This window comes from Ceratotherium simum, chromosome 7 (genome assembly GCF_057802395.1).
Source record: "Ceratotherium simum simum isolate JZ-2026a chromosome 7, ASM5780239v1, whole genome shotgun sequence".
NCBI classification, from domain to species: Eukaryota; Metazoa; Chordata; class Mammalia; order Perissodactyla; family Rhinocerotidae; genus Ceratotherium; species Ceratotherium simum.
The window spans coordinates 16,595,123-16,615,190 of NC_141906.1; the positions used below are offsets into that span (position 1 = coordinate 16,595,123).

Below are 20,068 nucleotides of genomic sequence, written 5' to 3' on the forward strand. Positions count from 1 at the left end.
TAGAAACTAGGATGATTGGTCTATTCTTCCAGAGATTAAAATTTACTTTTAAACTAACTGTGAAGTAATTCTGTTTCATATAGTTACTATAGGAATGACATAGGTTTTAATTGAGCTCCTAAAGCTGTTACTAGCAACTGTGTCCAAAGTACATGGCTCTTCGATGACCCTGTAGAAGTCTAAGGTATGTTTGATGTTAAATAGAACAGAGGAGGGTCAGGTGTACCCTGGAGGAATTAGGAAAACTCAAAACAAGTAGAAATCTTACCTCTTAATCGTTCTTCCCCTGCCCCCTGTGTTGTGATTATTTTAGTTTTTTTTTTTTAAACTAGTACATGGATGATATCATACTCATCTTTTTATTCCAACCATGTAGCACATTATAGGTTCTCAATAAATGTCGAGCGGCTCTAGGAATTCTCATCTTCTGTGATCTCAAAAGGCAAATAGAAAGTGATGAATGAACTAATTAATTATTATGCAAAATTTGCATTTGGTAGTCTGCTAGAGAAAGTCAGCAATGTATCCAGCACTGTATTATATAGGGCGTCCTGTCCCATTTATTCTTAGCAACAATTTGATTAGCAGTTAATAGGTAGTAGTAATAGATAGTAATAGTAGTAATGATGAAATAGTGGTAAAGAGAATTGTGTTATTTTCTTCATTTCACATTTAAAGAAAGTCAAGTCTTGTAGGTTAAGAAGCTTGTACAATGTCATACAACTAGTTTTATCTGATTCCAAAACCTTTTCTCCTAGTCACTTACTGTTGTGGCAGAAGTAGAAAAGTTCTCACCAGTTGTCATATTCAAAAATTTATGTTGTTTATGGCAGTGGGAGGATGGCTATTGATTAAGTATGCTTGATATGATAATGGGGCAGTATGATTTGGGGTTTTTGATCAAAAAGTGGTTTAATTATGTCATGCTAATATGTTTAATGCTTCTAAGTATTAAATATCTCTGCTGATTTTTTCTTGTAAAATTTCTTTTTAAATTTACATGCAATGAAATTCTCTTTCTAGTGTACAGTTCGGAGTTTTGACAAAGGCATTCAGTTGTGTAATCACCACCACGACAATCCAGATACAGAATAGGTCCATCACCCCCTAAAAATACCTTGTGTTGTCCCAAGACTACACAAGACTATCCTATTCAGAGGAGTGTGTCTTATAGTTAAAGGTTAGGAGGAGATAAAATGCTCTTGTAAAGAAATGTTGATGCCTGAAATAACTTACTGGAAGACCTATAAAGTAAGGAGAAAAGGCTCTAAATCTCATTTTACAGAACCTAGTAAGCCTCTCTACATCTTTTTTTTCCCCTCCTTATCAATTTTTCCATACTGTTCCACACTTTTGTGTCTCTTGCTCCATGACCACTTTTTTCTGACTTTCTCCTTTGTCTCTCTGATTTGTTCTTTCTCACCCTTTTCTTCTGCCTCATCTCTTCAGTACAGATAACTAGCTATAATATCAAATGGAAGTTTTAAAAAGTTTCCTTTTTAGTAAATATATTTTATTTTTATAAGTGAAAACTCAAATGAAGGGCCGGCTGGGTGGTGCAAGCGGTTGGGTGCGCATGCTCCGCTGCCGCGGCCCGGGGTTCGCCGGTTCGGATCCTGGGCGCGCACCAACGCACTGCTTGGCAAGCCATGCTGTGGCGGCGTGCCATGTAAGGTAGGGGAAGATGGGCACAGATGTTGGCCCAGTGCTGGTCTTCCTCAGCAAAAAAAGAGGAAGATTGGCAGATGTTAGCACAGGGCTGATCTCCTCACAAAAAAAAAAACAAAAAAAAGCAAATTGAAATTTTTTTGTTTTCAAAATAATTTTATAGTTTTTATGTTCATCTAGTATCTGATTTTGAATCATTCAGTGATCCTTAAGGGAATAGATTTCCTTTTCCAGGAGCATTGAGCAAATAAACTGGGTGGCATTTGCTTAGAAATTTGAATTAGCCATTGTGCAGTTCTACGCCTTCCCCTTTTCTATTATTTTTATGTATTTCACTCATTGATCTACCTACTTATATACATATTTATTATATTAAAATGTTAATTTATTATAAGATTTTCAATTGTTTTTGGAAAGAAAGTACTAAGTAACTATGAGGGAAAAATTGTAAAATAGCAAAATATTTTCTCTAGAATGAAGATACTTCTTTTAAGAAGTTTTGAGATAGACTCATAATTTTAATGAGTTTATCTTTGGCGTTTCTTTGTGAAATTGTACTGGAATACCTTATAAAACTCAGTAAGGTAATATAGTATTTTCCCAATTCTGGATTACCTTTGGCTTTTATGCACAGCTCCCCCTCTCTTCCCTGTGTCAAATCCAGCTTGCAAAAGTATATAGAGAGCATACAGGAGTGGGTGTCAGGAAACTTCAGTTCTAGTCCAATGTATATCTTTGTTCAAATTGTTTAACCTCCTTGGTTTTTATTTTGGTGTTTGCAGTCTCTAAAAGTCAAATCTAACCTACTATTCCCAAATAAAATACTGCAGTCTGAGCATTTTTCAAGGTCAAGACTTTATTCTGTATAATAAATTTTCGTTGTTCTTTATAATCCTGCCATTTACCAGCATTGTGACCTTTGGCAAGGTTACTAAAGACTGTTTTCTGTTGTATATAGGGATTATAATGCCTACCTTATAAGGTGATTGTGAAGATTAAATTGGATAGGAATAGACTTTAAAGTGCTTAGTCCAGGTATTCTGTAAAACTATTGTTATGTGAGTTTTCTTACAATTTCATATGACTATAGTAGCAATAATAGTCATAGGCCTCACTCAGAAAAGGCATATAAAGTATTTGAATCATACTGATAAAATATTTTTGTGGTAATTGCACTGTAAGGAAACATTAGGATGTTTACATACTTTTATTTTTGAGCAAATATTAAATTTCTATTTAGGGTCTTTAACTTGGTTAAAGAAATAACAACATTATTTGGTCTTACTAGATGCTTTGTTAAGCATCTTAAACTTTAGTAATTAAGAAATGTATTCCAAGTGAAATTTTGTCTGCAAGAATCATTCTGTGGAATAGTTTTTGCCTTCTTTGGTACTATATTGATGTTTGGAAACATGAGGTACCCAGAAGGCAGTTAAGTATATTTATTAAATATAAATAGCACATTATTACACTGTTGCATAGAGGTAGCAAATTTAATAGAAGAATCAAATGAAAAGTACCTAAAAAGACTTCTGGTGTTTATTTTAATCTGATTTATGGCATTTGTATGTCTAGTATTTTATAATCCTATTCATCAATTTAAAAAATGTCACAATAATATCAGAAAGTATGTAAATTCTGTGACTATTTTCTTCTGCATGGAATAGATTTAAAGGTCAACACTACTCTTTTATGTAGGTTATGGGTGCTACATGTGTGCTTTCAGAGCAGTAGTGTGAGGAAGCTTGAAGTGGGATGGCAGGACGGCCTCATCCTTATGACAGTAACTCCAGTGATCCAGAGAATTGGGATCGGAAATTGCATAGTAGACCTCGTAAACTTTATAAACATTCAAGGTAGGTAGAAAATATGTATTTCACATATCAAAGCTCTGATAAAATTGATTTTTATACAGAATCAAACTGCATTTGGTTGTGGCAAGTCCTGTCAGAGAATGGAGGCTGGTTTACAAAATATTATGAATGTTTACATTTCTCCTTAAATAACTTTTAGAGAAATGTTTCTTTCCTTTTAATTTTCTTATATTTGTATTTATTTGAATTTTTGTTTCTGTTTCTAAATAATGTTAAAATCTCCTTACTTGATCCCATGAATAAATGCAGTGATTAATTTAATTTGGAACTCTGGCAAGACAAGTTAGTTCTTTATATTTAAAACTCTCTATTAGGAATTTATTTTGTGCTCTGAATACATTGTGTATGTAGATTATACATGATAATTTATGGGCTTATGTCAGTCTTTGCCTCCATACATTTTTAACTATGTGAATTTATATTGTGTTGTCATTCTGATCCTAATGGGAAAATCCATCTGTCTGCATTGACTCTACTGGTTCATTTAAAGTTTGATATATTAAATGAAATTCATTTCAAAAGTTTCAGCCCATTTATATATTACTATTAAAGCTTTCATTTTGTGCTGTGTGACTTAATGAGGAACACCTCATTTAGAACACTTTATGATCTGATATTTTAAAGTGTTAATTGGCAGCTCATAAACCTCACATATTACAGGTATGTAAGCATGTTTTCATGGAGTATTGTGCTGTATGAATATTTGCTTAGGGGATATTATTGAACATTTAACTTACTTGAATGTAAAATTCTCCTGATCACTGATAACTAATACCAGCTTTCTTGAAAAAGAATAAAAACATGTCATGATATTGAAATACCTTTTGTAATTTTAAAGATAATTCGGTACTTTAAAACTATATGCTATAGCTAGAAAATATGAATGATTGGTACTGTTTAAGTCTCCTGACAAGACATCTGCCTTTATTGTGGACTTTTAATGTGGTGAGGTCTAGAATGAAAATGTTAAGTTGACTTTATTAATTTATAAGTACACACCAATGGTATGAGTGTTTTTTGGTTTGTTCGTTTGTGTGTGTGTGTGTGTGTGTGTTTGTCCTTCACCTGGTGTCTCTAGTTCTTTTGCTCCATCCTGCTTACATGGATAATTATTTTGGCTTTGAGGTTAAAGAGATAGTGGTTTTATCTCATTAAGTGTGGGGCTGTATTTATATCTGCTATGTTGTATACATTTTTTCAGGTGAATTATATGTTATTTTTCCTAGTTCTTCATATTTTTCTGCTGATGTACAATACTGTATTATATATGAAGTGGTGACAGGGTGAAAATAAGCTGTTGTTTGCTTTATAAAAGCTACATGCATACAATGGGAAAAATTTATAAAAACTAACAGTACTTTTTTCATTGTTATTTCATTTCAGTAACAAGTATCATAGTTCTTCTTGATGTCTATGGCATCAGTAACTTTTTGGCGCTCTTCTCAGGTAGATTGCAGCAGTGTTGGTTGTTTAAGTGAAAAATATGAAGAGAAATATAAAATAAGTACATTGATTTTTCTTTCTTTTTAATGGAAATACCGTGAAATCCTATGAGCTTATTTTAACCTCATTCATGGAAAATCTGCCCAAAGGAAAACAGTTTTACCTTTAGGGAGTTTACTAAAGTAAACAGTTTACTTTTCTTATTCCTCTGTACTTAGGAACATATAACTTGGCATACTTTAAAAAAATATACAATTTGACTTTTTAAAAATGGTATTTTTTGAATTGATAGTAAATTAATTGACTGAGAGGTTTTAAAAACTAACAGTCAGCAAGTAGTTGAGAACCTGTGCTTAAGTTCAGGAGAGATTCAGAAGTTTGTGAGGGTCCCATCATGGAATGCTTTAATATCCACATATGGAACAATTAGAGGACAATAGGGCACTAAACGTGGTAGTGAGTTGTAGTAAAATAAGAGTTCAGAGAAGGAATCAATATCAACTTGAGTAGGTGAAAATGAGACTTGCACTAATCTTTGGATGATTAGGTAGATGGAGGACATTCCTGCCAGGGACCTTCTGGAGATTACCTTGACTGGATCTGAAGGTGGAGCTCTGTGAGTAGTGTTACTTACTGTCTCCATTTGACAGATGAAAAAAATGAGGTTAGTAAACTTGCCCAAGGCCATCCAACTTCTAAGCAACAGAGCTAGGATTTATAAACAAATTGCTCATTCTTTTTATTTTTAAAATTTTAAATAACTTATTATGGTACAGTTCAAATACCTGTAAAGTAGAGAGAACAGGCATAATGAACCCCTGTGTACCCATTCCCCAGCTTCAGTTTAACTCGAACAAACAAAACCGATTTTGTTTCACTTATGCTTCTGCCTACTCTCATGCTTTTTTTGAATCTTGTGTATTTTTTTTAGGGATGTTTGAGTTAAAAAAACAACAGACTAAACACTGGCTTAAGTTAGGGGTTTATTTTTCTTGTACCTAAGAAGTCCACAGGTAGGCAATGCCTGATGTAGAGTTAGTGGCTTAAGGATGTTAGGGTCAAAAATCGCTGATTTTTTTGGCTTTTCCTCATGATCACAGTATGGCTTACTGTGGCTCCACCCATCATGTCCACCTTCCAGACGAGGAGGAGGAAGGCAGAAGGAGACAAAGGGAAAAGAGTTTCATTTATATCAGGAAATTAAATTTCTTGGAAATTTCCAGCAAGCATCTGCGTATAAATCATCGGCTAGAAATGTGTCATATGGTCATCTCTGGATCAGGGAAGCTGAGAAATACAGGTGGGCACATTGCCACCTCAAACAATTGGGGATTTAAATTTATAAAAAGTAAATTTCTCAGTCCATTTGGGTGCTATAACAGAATACCATAGACCGGGTGGCTTATAAACAACAGAAATTTATTTCACACGGTTTGGGAGGCTGGGAAATCAAGATCAAGGTGCTGGCACATTCAGTATCTGGTAAGGGCTTGCTTCCTGGTTCAGACAGTCCTCTTTTTGCTGTGTCCTCACATGGTGGAGGGGACTAGGGATCTCTCTGGGATCTCTTTTATAAAAGGACTAATCCGTTCATGATGACTCTGCCCTCATGACCTAATCACCTCCACATTTCCAATACATCACATTGGGAGAATACATGAATTTTGGGGGACACAACCATTCAGTCTTTAGCAGTAAAGAAGTAAACATACTTTATTGATTCAGTTTTTGCAGATAATCTAAAAAGTTCTCTTGTTTAAATTTGTTTTTTGTTTGTTCTATTCACGTTTTGGAATAGCCTGCTTTTTTTCGTTCTTTTTCCTTTGATTCCCCCCCGCCCCATGTTTTCTTACTGGCAAGGATAAAAATAAATTTCTTGAATTATAAAAGTAAGAATAGTTTACTCTCTTATGTGTGCTTACCATTGAGGTTTGAGAGTTTGGTGGGCATTGCCTTATGGTTTCTTTTCCATCTAATACAACTTTAAGGTACTTTCTTTTCTGAACTTTCTTTTGAATGTAGATTTGGTATGTATAACACCAAAATATAAAAGACAAGACAAGACAGAGAAGCTAATCTGGACATGAATGGACTTCAGAGTGCCTATGATCCGTCTGCAAGCGCATAAATGAATTAGATAGTTAAAAATTACTGAGCTTTGTTTCTTTCTGGGTAGTTGTGTAGTTAATACCTGTGTAGAGGGATTTGGTAGCTTGCTGAGAGGTTAAAGATCATTTCAGTTGAAGTGTATTTGGCTTGAATTGCGACAACTTGCTTTAAATTATAAATTAGAGGAGTTTTTGCTATTTAAAAAGGAAAAAGAAAGAGCACTTTTTCTGTCTAACTAACGTTAAAATGCCTAGATTGACGATATGCTAAAATCTCTTCACTATTTGAATTGGGTCAAATAAGACTATTTAAAACTCACATCTGCAGTCTCCTCAGGTTACTAAAGATAAATGCATCATACATTCAATATCAGACTTTGCCGCAAGGTTTCATTCCCACATAGAAGTACGCATGCTCGTTCCTTCTGCTTCTGCATGAAGATTGAGCTTTCCAGTTTCCCTTTTAAGTCATTCCATAGTCCCAGCAGCAGTTTAGAAATGGAAAAGTTTGGTTGCTTTAAAGAGTAGTTCTTGAGTGGATTCTTAAAGTACAAATAATATTTTCTCGTTGATTTGAAGGAGAAGCTTTACTGCCCAGAATGGATACACAATAAAATACTGAACAGAAAAAAGAAAGTTAGCTGCATCCTGGTGTTCTAAAACCTGGCAAGCTGGCAGAGCTAGAATTAGCTTTACAGATGGCATTTGGTAACATATCTACATATCACTAAGCCCTCATCTCCTGAGTTTTCTTCAGCCTGTCTATCAATTACAATATCCAATCACTGCATGGAGATGGAGAAATGGGACGATCACAGCTCACACGATGCTGTTTGGTTAGAAACGTCAGTGCTGCACAACCCACGGCTGAGTCAGTGTCTGTGAGAAAATGAACTGAATTAATAGAGAGAGGGGGCTGTATCTCTGAACATTTAAAGCCTAAATAACCGCAATAGCATTGTTATACAGTAGAGGGAGGAAAGCTAAAGGAAGTCTGTGGACAGGCGAGATAGAGGGAGACTGGGAAATTTTCTGATTGTTCAGAGGCATCTTGAAGATGATGGAAATATCAGATGTGCTAAAGTTTCCTAGTAATGCCCAAGGATGCTGACCTGGCTTTCAGTGCTGCATTGTTTGAAAAAACAGAGTCCCTTTATACTCTGATTTCAAAATTTTTTTCTTGTTTTTGTGTGTCTACCTTGGCATATACTAAAGTAAGGTGTGTATTCATTTATTACGTGATATTACTGGGTTATAATTCTATACATATATGAATATAAGAGAGATTAAGAGATATGTTTGGCCTTTGTTTCATTATAATCATTTACATGTCTGGATGTAAAAGATCATATGTCTTGATTGTCAGTTTAATGGCAAGTTATTTAAAATAAATGGAGTGTGTTTTTATTGTTTTCATGGGTTTGATGCTTTGTTTTTTATTTTGTTTAAAGTCTTAGTAGAATCTTCATGTAACTTGAGAGTGCATTATGTTTGGTATTTTTTTATGAATAACAAAAAATTTATTTAAGGAAAAACTAATTTTGAAATAATGTTTTTGATATGTTTGAAAATAAAATTCAAGATAGAGAAATGAAATAATTGAAATAATTTCCTGAAGAAGGTGAATATATTTTTACTTTTGAATGAATTAAGGATTAGTTGAACCACTTATATGTAGTAGTATTTTATAGAACCAAATGTATTTGAATGATAAAGTTTTAATTGGTTAAAATTACTTTCTTTTTAGTCTTTTATTTATAATATAGACTTTGACTAGATTATCTAGACACTGCTGCTGAAATAGAGAGTAAACCATATAAGTTTTTGGGTTATTGCACATTGATTTTCAACCAGACAAAGTTTCTAAATAAAGATAATTGTTCTTGCTATGAGATTTTAAATCTTAACAGGTGACACTGCTTACTTTTTAGGAAATTTTAGCACAATTTTAAACTGTGGCTTAAAATTGACTAATGGTTTTTTTCTTTTGCCTTCATTATCCCTATCCTACTCATGCTTCATTTTGTAGGGATTTTGGGGGATATACATTTTAAAATTATTTTATTTTTAATATATTTAAATAGTTTATAACATCTTTTCCTTGAAATGTCGGGAAGTTCTTGTGATTTCCCCCATTTAATTTCTAAAAGTTTGAATAGTCATCTTGGTGGTTGTCACAACTTATTTATATAGTTAGACTTACTAGTGGTATCTTGTATTGGCTTTTTTTTGTGGTTTGGTGTCCAGAAATGTTTTTCTAAGATTGTTTTAGTAATAAAGTTATAAATGGAGAAATCTCAAGCTAGGCTTTTTTGTCTTATACTTTATAGAATATTTTCCTCTGGTTCTGCTTATTCTTTTAAAGTAATAATGCTTGTGTTATTGTAAAAATGATACATCTTCATTGCATAAATTTGATAAATACAGAAAAGCACATAGAAGAAAACAAAAATATGTTGTTCTACAATTGTAAGAAAAATACTTTAAATGTTTTTGCATATAACCTATTTTTTTCTGTGTATATATGAAAATATAAAATCACACATATGTACTTAAAAATGATTTTGGGATATTACTGTATGTACTGTTACATAACCCATCCTTTTAAGAATAACCCATCCTTTTAAGAAAACCTTAATCATGAACATCCCCTATGTCATGAAATAGTTTTCTATAGCATAATTCTTAAGAACTGCAGGGTGTTTTGTGTATATATGTTTTGTAGTTTATTTCACCAAACTGAGTTTTTCTGATTCTTGATCAGAGAAAAGATCAGCATGATTCCAGAGTATAAATTTCTCCTAAAAGGAAGATGTCTTAGGGAGTTAAGTAAAAATGTAATTCTCATATTTTTCAGACTGAATAAGATCTTTAGTGTGATTACATAATGAATTCTTTCAAGATATGCACACTACTTTTAAAACAAAGCAAAAAGCTAAGATTGCCATAATAAATATACAAAGTATAGAAAATAAATCTTTTAAAAAATCAGGAAAACAAGAGCTCAAACAAGTGAGACTTTAAAAAAATGCTAAGACCAACCAAAAGGGTTTCTTATATTACATTTAAATAAGATGATCAAGGCAAGTGTAATGCATGGCAGTGAGGGAAGAAAAAGATCCCTCAACTCTTATTTAGGAGCTTCTTTGTTAAAGAGGAAGAGCAAACACCACCACCACCAATAACAATAATAACAAAGCAAACATTGCTAGGAAGGTCATAAAAACCAGCATGGATATAGAGATAAAAGAGGCATCTAGTTAAATGAGTTGTCTTCTGGGCCAGTTGAAACATCTGATAGTTATAAAAGCAACTGCCTGCAAAATCTTAAAATTATTGGTGTTATTTGTGGTCTTAAAAGATTTTAGGAGAATACAAAAAGTGCTGAAAGATGGAGGATTCTAGGCCCGAATTTTGAAAAATGTTGATTTTAGAACAAAAAATGAAAAGGATTGTTTATGAAGTTGAAGAAAAAGTGTAAAAACAATTCCAGAATGGGTTTGCTAAAAACAGATTTGTCACAGGAACTTTGATTTTTCTCTCGTGCAGTTGGGAGACTAGTAGCAAGTATTTGGACTTATGGTTTTTGGTAAAGTCTTTTTTTATATCCTTGGGTGTAAGATGAAGGAAAAATTAGTTCACCACTAGTTGATTGTGTTAGTTAATCAACACAATTTTGATGTTGACTGACCCTATCCAAAGATTATTGATCTTGGAAGGTGACTTTGTTCTTTTCTTTGTCTTACGCTCATCTGGAGAAGGCAAATTATCAAATTTATAGGTGACAATGAAGGAAGAAGGATAGTAAATAATATACTAAATGATCCAAAATGATCTCTGAGTCTGGATTGTTGGACTAAATTTAAATGAACTTGGGAGGAGTATACATAAGGCCCAAAAAACACTAACATAACATTAAGTTAACATGGCTTTACAACATCACATATGGAAAAGACCTGAGGGTGGTTGTTGGTGGTAAACTTGATATGAAACAAAAGTACAATATGGCCGCCATCATCTCATCTTCTCCCCTGCCCTCCCTGCTAAAAATTCATTGTAGTTAATAGAAAAGAAGGCTAGAGCCCCTCTGCTGTACACTAAAGTATTGTTGTCTTTAGTTCTGTGTATATTCAAAAGGAAGGATGTGAAGAAGTTGGAAGTCTTGTCAGCTTAAAGAACTGAGAATTTAGGGGTCTTGAGGGGCAGCTCTGGTAGATATAAAGGAATCTTACAATAGGAGCTGTCTTCAAATATGTGAAGAGTTATCCTTTGGAAAAGAAATTAGATGTGGTTTGAGTCAGACTTGTTGGAGATTAAAAGCATGAGCTCTGACATTGAACTCCTTAGGTCGCATCTCAGACCTGCCACTTATTTTAGGTAAGTTGATTAGCCTCTAAGCTTCTGTTTTCTCAACTGTAAAATGGTTTTGAGGTTAAATGAAAATATACATAAAGTGCTCAGTATTGTGCCTGGTGTGTAATAAATGCTCAAATATTAGTGTTGTTATTTGGTCCTAGCTGATAGAACTAGGGCAGTGGTTCTCAACTAGAGAGGTGATTTTGCTCCTCATTGGGCATTTGGCAATGTCTGAAGACGTTTTTTGTTGTTACAGCTGGGGGAAGGGAGTACTACTAGCATCTAGCCAGAGGTGCTACTAAACATCCTACAGTGCACAGGACAGTTCCCCGTAACAAAGAATTAATTGATCCAAAACCCTGAACTAGGGTCAGGTACAAAGGTTCAATTAACCTTTAACGTTAAGGAAAAACTGCCTAAGAGTCAGAGCTTTCCAAAGATAGAACAAAACTGTTAAAAAGAAAAAACAAGTTACTCTTTCTTCTTATTAACAGTAGTAGGTCAGCGACTTCATGAGGACTTTGTAGATGAGATTCAGGAATTAGATGGGTGTTTGGACTAGATTTCCTAAAAGGTTTTTCCTAAACTTAGATTCTATGTTTCTATGGTTATTTCTTAGGATAGTTAAGCATATTGAATGACCAACATCAAAGGGCATCTGATGCGCATTCTCTTATTCTTTAATTTTATCAATCTAATTGCAGTATAGTTTAGATTTTTAATTTTTTTACTGCTTAAAATTTTAGTATGAAGTATAGAGGTGGGAATTTAGTGAAACAAGTCAGTTTGTGTTTTCAAAAGGCCAGTTGGAAGTACTAATGATTGTGGGATTGCTGTAATTTCTCTCAAGAAACCTGTTTTGTGAAACTAATTTGTTAAAATATTCACAATCGTTTGATAAATATTTCTAAAACTGAATCTTTTATTTGTACTTCATATCTTTTTTCCATTGGTTTTATTTTCTTTTTCCCTTTACTGATAAATAGAAAAGATACTACAAAAGTCTTTTAAAAATAATTATAATTTTTTAAAGCACCGTTAAAAGTACTTAATTGTGTTTGCATTATAATATTATTCTCAATCATGACCAGCACCCAGAAGAGTAACTGGCACAAAGTAGTCATTTAATAAATATTTGTTGAATGAATGAATAGATATAAAATATATCTTTCTGACCGTTAATTTAGATCTGCTCTGTTATTAATAGTGGTTAGCTATTTTTTAGAAATACTTTATTATTTTCTCTGGTAGGGAGTTGCTTGAGAATATCAAATATATAGTGATTTTTCAACTCCTGAATTTTTATCTCTAACCTGGACCTTTCCCCTGAACTTTAGACTTATGTTTCTAACTCCCTATTTGGTATCTCCATTTGGATGTCTAATAAACATCTCATTCTTAACATGTCTAAGATACACTTATACTTTCAGACCTAATCCTCCCACTTTCATTCGCATTAAGTAAATGGAACCTCCATTCTGTTAGTTGCTCAGGCCAAAGTCATAGAGTCATCTTTGACTCCTCTCTCGCACCTCCTGCGTTTAATCTATCAAATTCTAAAGTCTTATTCTTCAATAGTCTAGTCCACTCTTTACCACAAACACTACTACAACCCTGGTCAAGGTCACTTTTAGTTCTCACCTGGATTATTTGCAGTAGCCTCTGAAATGGTCACTTGATTCTACCTTTACCCCCTTTCTCGCATTGTCCGCTTGATCTAACATAAGTTAGATCATGTAATTCACACTTCAGTGGTATCCATTTCACTCAGATCAAAAGCAAAAACCCTTTAAACATTCCTTCAAGGCCTTTCACGATCTGATCCTAGCCTTGTCTCTCTGAGTTCGTCTTTTAACACTGTCCTTGCTTTCTGTGCTCCAGCTATCCTGGCCTTCTTGAATGCCTTGAAAAAGCCAACGATTATGCTTGCCACAGGGTCTTTGTACCACTTTTCCCTTATTTGTTCTTTAGTTCTCTTTCTCACTTCCTTAGGTCTTTGTTCAGACATCTTCTCCTCAGAGAGTCCTACTGTGACCACTCTATGTAAAATAGAACCTCCCACCTCAAAATGATGACTCTGTCTCTTCTTTACCCTGCTTTATTTTTTCTTGTAGCGGTTATTGCCATATGATATTTAATGTATTTATTTGTAATATGGTCTATATTTTTCTCCACTAGAATGTATTAATTTTCAGGGCAGATACTTTCTCAGTTATATCCACCAGGACTAGAATAGTAAGTAGCATATGATAGGTGTTCAGTAAATATTTGGTAGAGTGAATGCATGATAAAACTAAAAACATTGCTATGGGACAGGATAAGAATACTTTTAGTTATTATAGGCTTTAGTTGTTGTATGTTGCAGACACCTGATATCTATTGATGACTTAAAACCGTGGTATTTTTTAGAACTAAAATAATTAGCAGTATAACATTCAGATATTATGGCTTCAATTTAGAGACTCCTCAATTTGGGGAGATGCTTGCCTTTATTAAAAAAGTTCAAAAGCCAGAAACAAGGTAATAAGCATTTTAAAAGCAAAAGAAACCTCCAGCTCCTTCACTGTTTGGATGAAATTAATTTTTATCAGTTGGGAAAACTTCTGCCTTGGTAGTAAAATGTTAAAGTGTGGCCATAAAGGGTACTTTTCTGTTAAAATTTTAATATCTAGGCCTCCATTTGACTTCAAAGAAAAGATGATCTTAGAGCGATCATACAACAGTATATCAAACTCCCTGCTGCTTCTGCCTCACTAGAATTGCTGACATATCTGACAATGGGATTTTAGGAAGAAGAGAAAGATGTTAGGATTTAGGACTAGTATTAAAACTATTCTTGGACTATATATGTCTTGCCAAAGTTGTCTTTTGTGAGGTAATCTGGGATTTAAGTATCATTTAAAATATTTCTATGGAAAAAATGCATCAAAAACAGATTTACAGATGGTCTTTGAGAGCAGAGTCCATTCCTCAGTTGAGAACTGCCCTTTGAGGAATTACCCTTTGTTCCTTGGGAAACTTACAATATATCTATTAAGCAGTAGAACAAAAAACTTACAGAAAAGGCTAATTGGCAAAAAAGGGAAAAGATGAGAGAGAAATTTGCATTAAATCTGTTGAAAATAGATTTAGAAGTTTGATAGCATTTCTTATGTTATCACAGTTACTGACACATCGCAGGGATTAGCAAACATTTTTTGTAAAGGGCTGGATAGTAAATATTTTTGGCTGTGTGGGCTATACAGTTTCTGTCACAGCTACTCAATTTTGCCATTATAGAGTGAAAGCAGCCATAAACAATATATAAATGAATGGGCATGGTTGTGTTCTAATAAAACTTTATTTATTTATTTATTTTGTGAGGAAGATCAGCCCTGAGCTCACATCCGTGCTAATCCTCCTCTTTTTTTGCTGAGGAAGACCGGCTCTGAGCTAATATCTATTGCCAATCCTCCTCCTTTTTTCTTTCCCCAAAGCCCCAGTAGATAGTTGTATTCATAGTTGCACATCCTTCTAGTTGTTGTATGTGGGACGCGGCCTCAGCACGGCCGGAGAAGCGGTGCCTCAGTGCGTGCCCGGGATCCGAACCCGGTAGTGGAGCACGCGCACTTAACCGCTAAGCCACGGGGCCGGCCCGTAATAAAACTTTATTTACAAAATCCGGTAATGGGTGGAATTCATCCCATGAGCAAGTTTGCCAACTCTTAACACATTAAAAATGCTTATAAAAAGCATATGCAAATTAATTGCTTCAAAAATATATTAATATAAAATCAGTTAAAAGGTTTAGTTAAAAAAAGCAGAACATAAAATATGATATTTGTTGTAGTAATAAAAACACTTATTTTCCCCCCAAATAAAAATAGGTTTTAAAATATTGCTTCTTTAATAAGGACAGACTAACTCAAATGGATAGGAACAGCTAATCCGAAATTGACAAAAATGCGCACTTCATCTTTAAGAAAAAATCTGTTTTTTAAAGCTTCATTCAGTGTTTAAAACATCTTGTAAACTGTAAAGCTTCATATCTGTAGCTCTACACACACACATTTATGATAGTGTTTGACAAGGAATAAACAATTGAAGAAGGGAAATGCTTAGATGTTATACCCTGAAACTTCAGCTAAATTCAACGTACATTAATAAGATGCACCAGGTTATGATACTAGTTGCTGGAAGTGTTTAAAGATAAGTACGATAATTCCTCAACCAGGAAAGTGCTATCATGTAAGGTTGTACCATGTGTATAGTACATAAAGGTGACATATATAAGTGTACCATTCACTTTGTAGATATTTTAGTTTTGTGTGTTTGTTACAACAATTTTCTCTAAAGTATCAGCAGTGCTAGTAATATCAGTTACGTCTGGAAATTTTTCATGTATTATTTCTTTGGTAATTCACTCCTCTCTGTTCTCTCTGGAGCATATATTAGTTGAATGTTGACCTCCTTCATTAGTTCTCTACTTTTCTCATCTTTTCTTATTTTCCATTTCTTTCTCTTTCTTTTATTCCCAACTTTTTCTTTTAACCCTTCAAGTAACCTTTAAAAATTTCTGCTATTGTTTTGAATTTTTAAAGTCTTTCTCATTTAAATTAAAAAAAAAATAGCATCCCTGTCCTTGTTTTATGGATATAATATCTTTTTTTATATCACTGAGTTTATTGGTTATAGCTTTGCTTTTTTTCTCTATCTCTACATTGTCTATTGCCTTTTTTGTTATGTTTATTGAACTTTTTATTGTGAAATAATTTTGTATTTACAAGAAATTGCAAATATTGTACAGTGATTCCTGGGTACGCTTTACTCAGCTTCCTTCAATGATAACATCTCACATAAATGTAGTACCTTATCAAACCAGGAAATTGACATTGGTACAATACTATAACTAAACTGTAGACATCAGTTTTTATATACACTCCTTTTTTTTTTCTGGTGTATATTCTATTATATTTTATCACATCTGTAGATTCGTGTAACTACCACCACAATCAAGATACAGAACTGTTTCATCTTCACAAAGAAACTCCCTCAAGCTACCCCTTTAGAGTCACGCCCTTTCACCATCCCTAGCTTCCGCAGCCCCTGATTTGTTCTTCATCACTATAATTTTGTCATTTTGAGAATATTATGTAAATGGAATCTGATAGTATGTAAACTTTTGGGTTTGGGTTTTTTCATTCAGCATAATGCCCTTGAGATCCATTCACATTGTTGTACATATCAGTAGTTCTTTTTTTATTTCTGAGTAGTATTTCATTGTATGGATGTACCACAGTTTATTTATCCATTCAGAGAGTTGCATGGTTTGTGTTAAAATTTTTAAAATTCTATACATATTACTTTAGTATTATTTTTTCTCCTGTAGGAGTCTGTAGTTTCATTGAACAAAATAATAGAGACTCATACGTTTCTCTTCAGTCCTTAGGAACCTGCCTGCCATTGGAAGATGTTGCTATAATTAGAATTTTTAAACAAATGAGGTGGCAAAGTCGTTTGCAGAAGTTCATACAAAATTAATATTCTAAAGTTTGATGTAAATAGATATTTGCATCTGAGAGTGACCATTTTTAGTAAGATTTAACACTTTTTGGAGAGACTTACTGCCTGTTGATTTACCTTGTACGTTAAAGCATGATTTTGAAGTTAAGTGAAAAGTTGGTGTAAGATAAAGAAGTCAGAAGCCTTATTAGCTTATAAAGTTACAAAATTTACAAATAGAAATATTTTCTTTTGGCAATAGGGTTTGCGTTTAAGGTCAATTTATTTACATAACTTAGAGGTGCTGGAAGTGATATTCCTTAGTTGATGAAAATTGTGATCTTAGAGGATTCATGAGAAAGGGTTCTGGTTTGGGTTTCTGTAATAACTTTGTTGTATAATAAATGTTGATCTGTGAGGTTTTCAAATGGTGATCAGTTGGAGATGGTAGCTGATTATAGAAACTCTTTTGGTTTTGTGAGAACATGAAATTATAAGAGGGATACAAGAATTTGTGTAGGTTGGTTACAGAGAATTTAGTGAACTCTGGTGAGAAAAGCTTGAGAAGAAAAGATTAACTATTAGAAGAAAGGCATGACTTATATTACTTAAGTGTAATTGAAATGGCTAAATAGCAACTTCCTGGGAGGGTAGCCTTAAGCACACTGTGTTTTGGCCAAGAGGCGAATTCTGGTGTACAATTTGATAAGTTTTGGCATATGTGTGCACTTGTGAATTGTGCGCCACAATCAGGATAATGAACATATCCATCATACTCGAACGTTTCCTTGGAGTCCTTTGTAACCCTTTTCATCTTCTCTTTGCAACCCAGACAACCCACCAGTCTGTTTTCTGACACTATATGTTAGTTTATATTTCCTGGAATTTAATATAAATGTACCTTTGTTTGGGAACGGAGGGGATCTGGCTTCTTTCGCTCTGCATGATTATGTTGAGCTTGATCCATATTGTAACTTGCATCAGTAGTTCATTCCTTTTTATTGTTGAGTAATATTCCATTGTATGGATATACCACAGATTGTTTATCCATTCACCTGTTCATAGACATTTAGGTTGTTTCCAGTTTTGGGCTATTACAAATAAATCTGCTAACAATGTTGATAGCTTTATATGGACATACACTTTCATTTCTTTTGGGTAAATACCTAAGATAGAATGGCTGGATCATATGGCTAGTGTATATTTAACTTCTTGAGAAACTATCAAACTGTTTTCCAGAAGAGTTCCAAAGTGGTGATAGCATTTTATATCACCACCAGGAGTATTAATGAGAGTTCCATTTCATACACATGTTCACCAACACTTGATATGGTCATTCTTTTTCTTTTCTTTTCTTTTTTTTTTTTTTGTGAAGAAGATTAGCCCTGAGCTAACACCCAATGCCAATCCTCCTCTTTTTTCTGAAGAAGATTGGCCCTGGGCTAACATCTGTGCCCATCTTCCTCTACTTTATATGGGACGCCACCACAGCATGGCTTGACAAGTGGTGCATCGGTGCGTGCCTGGAATCTGAACCCATGAACCCCAGGCTGCCGTGCACTTAACCACTGTGCCACCAGGCCAGCCCCGATATGGTCATTGTTTTTGTTTAACCATTCAAATAGATGTGTCATGATGTCACTTTGTGATTTTAATTTGTGGTTTTAAGGACTAATAATATTCAGCATCTTTCCATGTACTTATGTTTTCCATTTATATGTCTCAAATCTTTTGCCCATTACTTAGAGCGTTTTTTGTATATATTCTAGATGCAAGTCCCTTATCAGATATATGATTTCATTCTCTTAACCGTGTCTTTGAAGAGCAAAAGTTTTAAATTTTGGTATAATCCACTATATCGATTTATTTTTAAATGAGTTGTGCTTTTTTCCCTAGGAGTTTTATAGTTTTAGGTTTCAAATTTAGGTTTGGGGTCCATTTTGAGTTCACTTTTGTATGTGATGTGAGCTTTAGGTCAGAGTTCTTTTTTTTTCCCCTAGAGGTGCTGGAAGTGGAATATTCATTGTATATGCGTTTGTTTCAGCACCATTTGGTGAAAAGACTTCAGTTGACTTTGAACCCTTATTGAAAATGAGTTGTCCATATATATGTATGTAGGTCCTGTTCTAATCCGTTGGTCTGCTTGTCTGTCATTATGCCTATAGCACACTGTGTTCATTCCTATAGCTTTATAATAAGACTTAAAATCAGTTTAAGTATTTCAACTCTGTTCTTTTTAAAGTTATTTAGGCTATTCTAGGTCTTTTGCATTTCCATATGAATTTTAGGATTAGTTTGTCACTTTTTTTTTTTTTTTGAGGAAGATTAGCCCTGAGCTAACATCTGCCAATCCTCCTCTTTTTTGCTGAGGAAGATTTGCCCTGGGCTAACATCCATGCCCATCTTCCTCTACTTTATATGAGATACCGCCGCAGCATGGCTTGATAAGTGGTGCATCGGTCTGCGCCCGGGATCCGAACCTGTGAATCCCGGGCCGCCGAAGTGGAGCGTGTGAAGTTAACCATTACGCCACCCGGTCGGGCCCCAGTTTGTCACTTTTAACAAGGAAACTCGCTTGGTTTTCAATTGGAATTATGTTGTATCTATAGATCAACTTGGGGAGAATTGACATGTTAACAATATTGAGTCTTTTGACTTGTGAACATGGTAAATTTCTCCATTTATTTAGGTCTTCTTTAATTTCTCTTAGCAATATTTTGTAGTTTTTAGAATGCAGGTCTTGCACATCTTTTGTCAGATGTATCCTTAAATATTTCAGGGTTTTTTTTGTGTGAGGAAGATCGGCCCTGAGCTAACATCTGCCAATCCTCCTCTTTTTGCTGAGGAAGACTGGCCCTGGGCTAACATCCATGCCCATCTTCCTCCACTTTATATGGGATGCCGCCACGGCATAGCTTGACAAGCAGTGCATCCGTGCGCACCCGGGATCTGAACCGGCAAACCCTGGCCTGCCACAGCGGAGCGCGTGCACTTAACCGCTTGCGCCACGGGACCGGCCCTCTAAATATTTCAGTTTTTTGATGTCATTGTTAATGGTGGTGTTTTTAACATTTCAGTTTCTTTTCTTCTTCTTTTTTTTTTTTGTGGGGAATATCAGCCCAGAGCTAACATCCATGC

The 20,068-nt window shown here is 34.3% G+C and overlaps 1 protein-coding gene across 3 annotated transcripts in view; it reads left to right on the plus strand.

Annotated features, from left to right (window-relative positions):
- The window catches only part of BTBD10 (BTB domain containing 10), a 65,860-nt gene that overhangs the window by 14,388 nt on the left and 31,404 nt on the right, over positions 1–20,068 (plus strand). For 2 of the 3 annotated variants that reach the window (XM_087433187.1, XM_014783135.2), the window contains exon 2: positions 3,367–3,524. The exons of the other annotated variant lie outside the window; for it this stretch is intronic. In XM_087433187.1, the coding sequence (XP_087289313.1) occupies positions 3,424–3,524 (101 nt within the window). In that variant the 5' untranslated portion in view covers positions 3,367–3,423. The remainder of the gene's footprint in view (positions 1–3,366; positions 3,525–20,068) is intronic. 3 annotated transcript variants of the gene reach the window in all.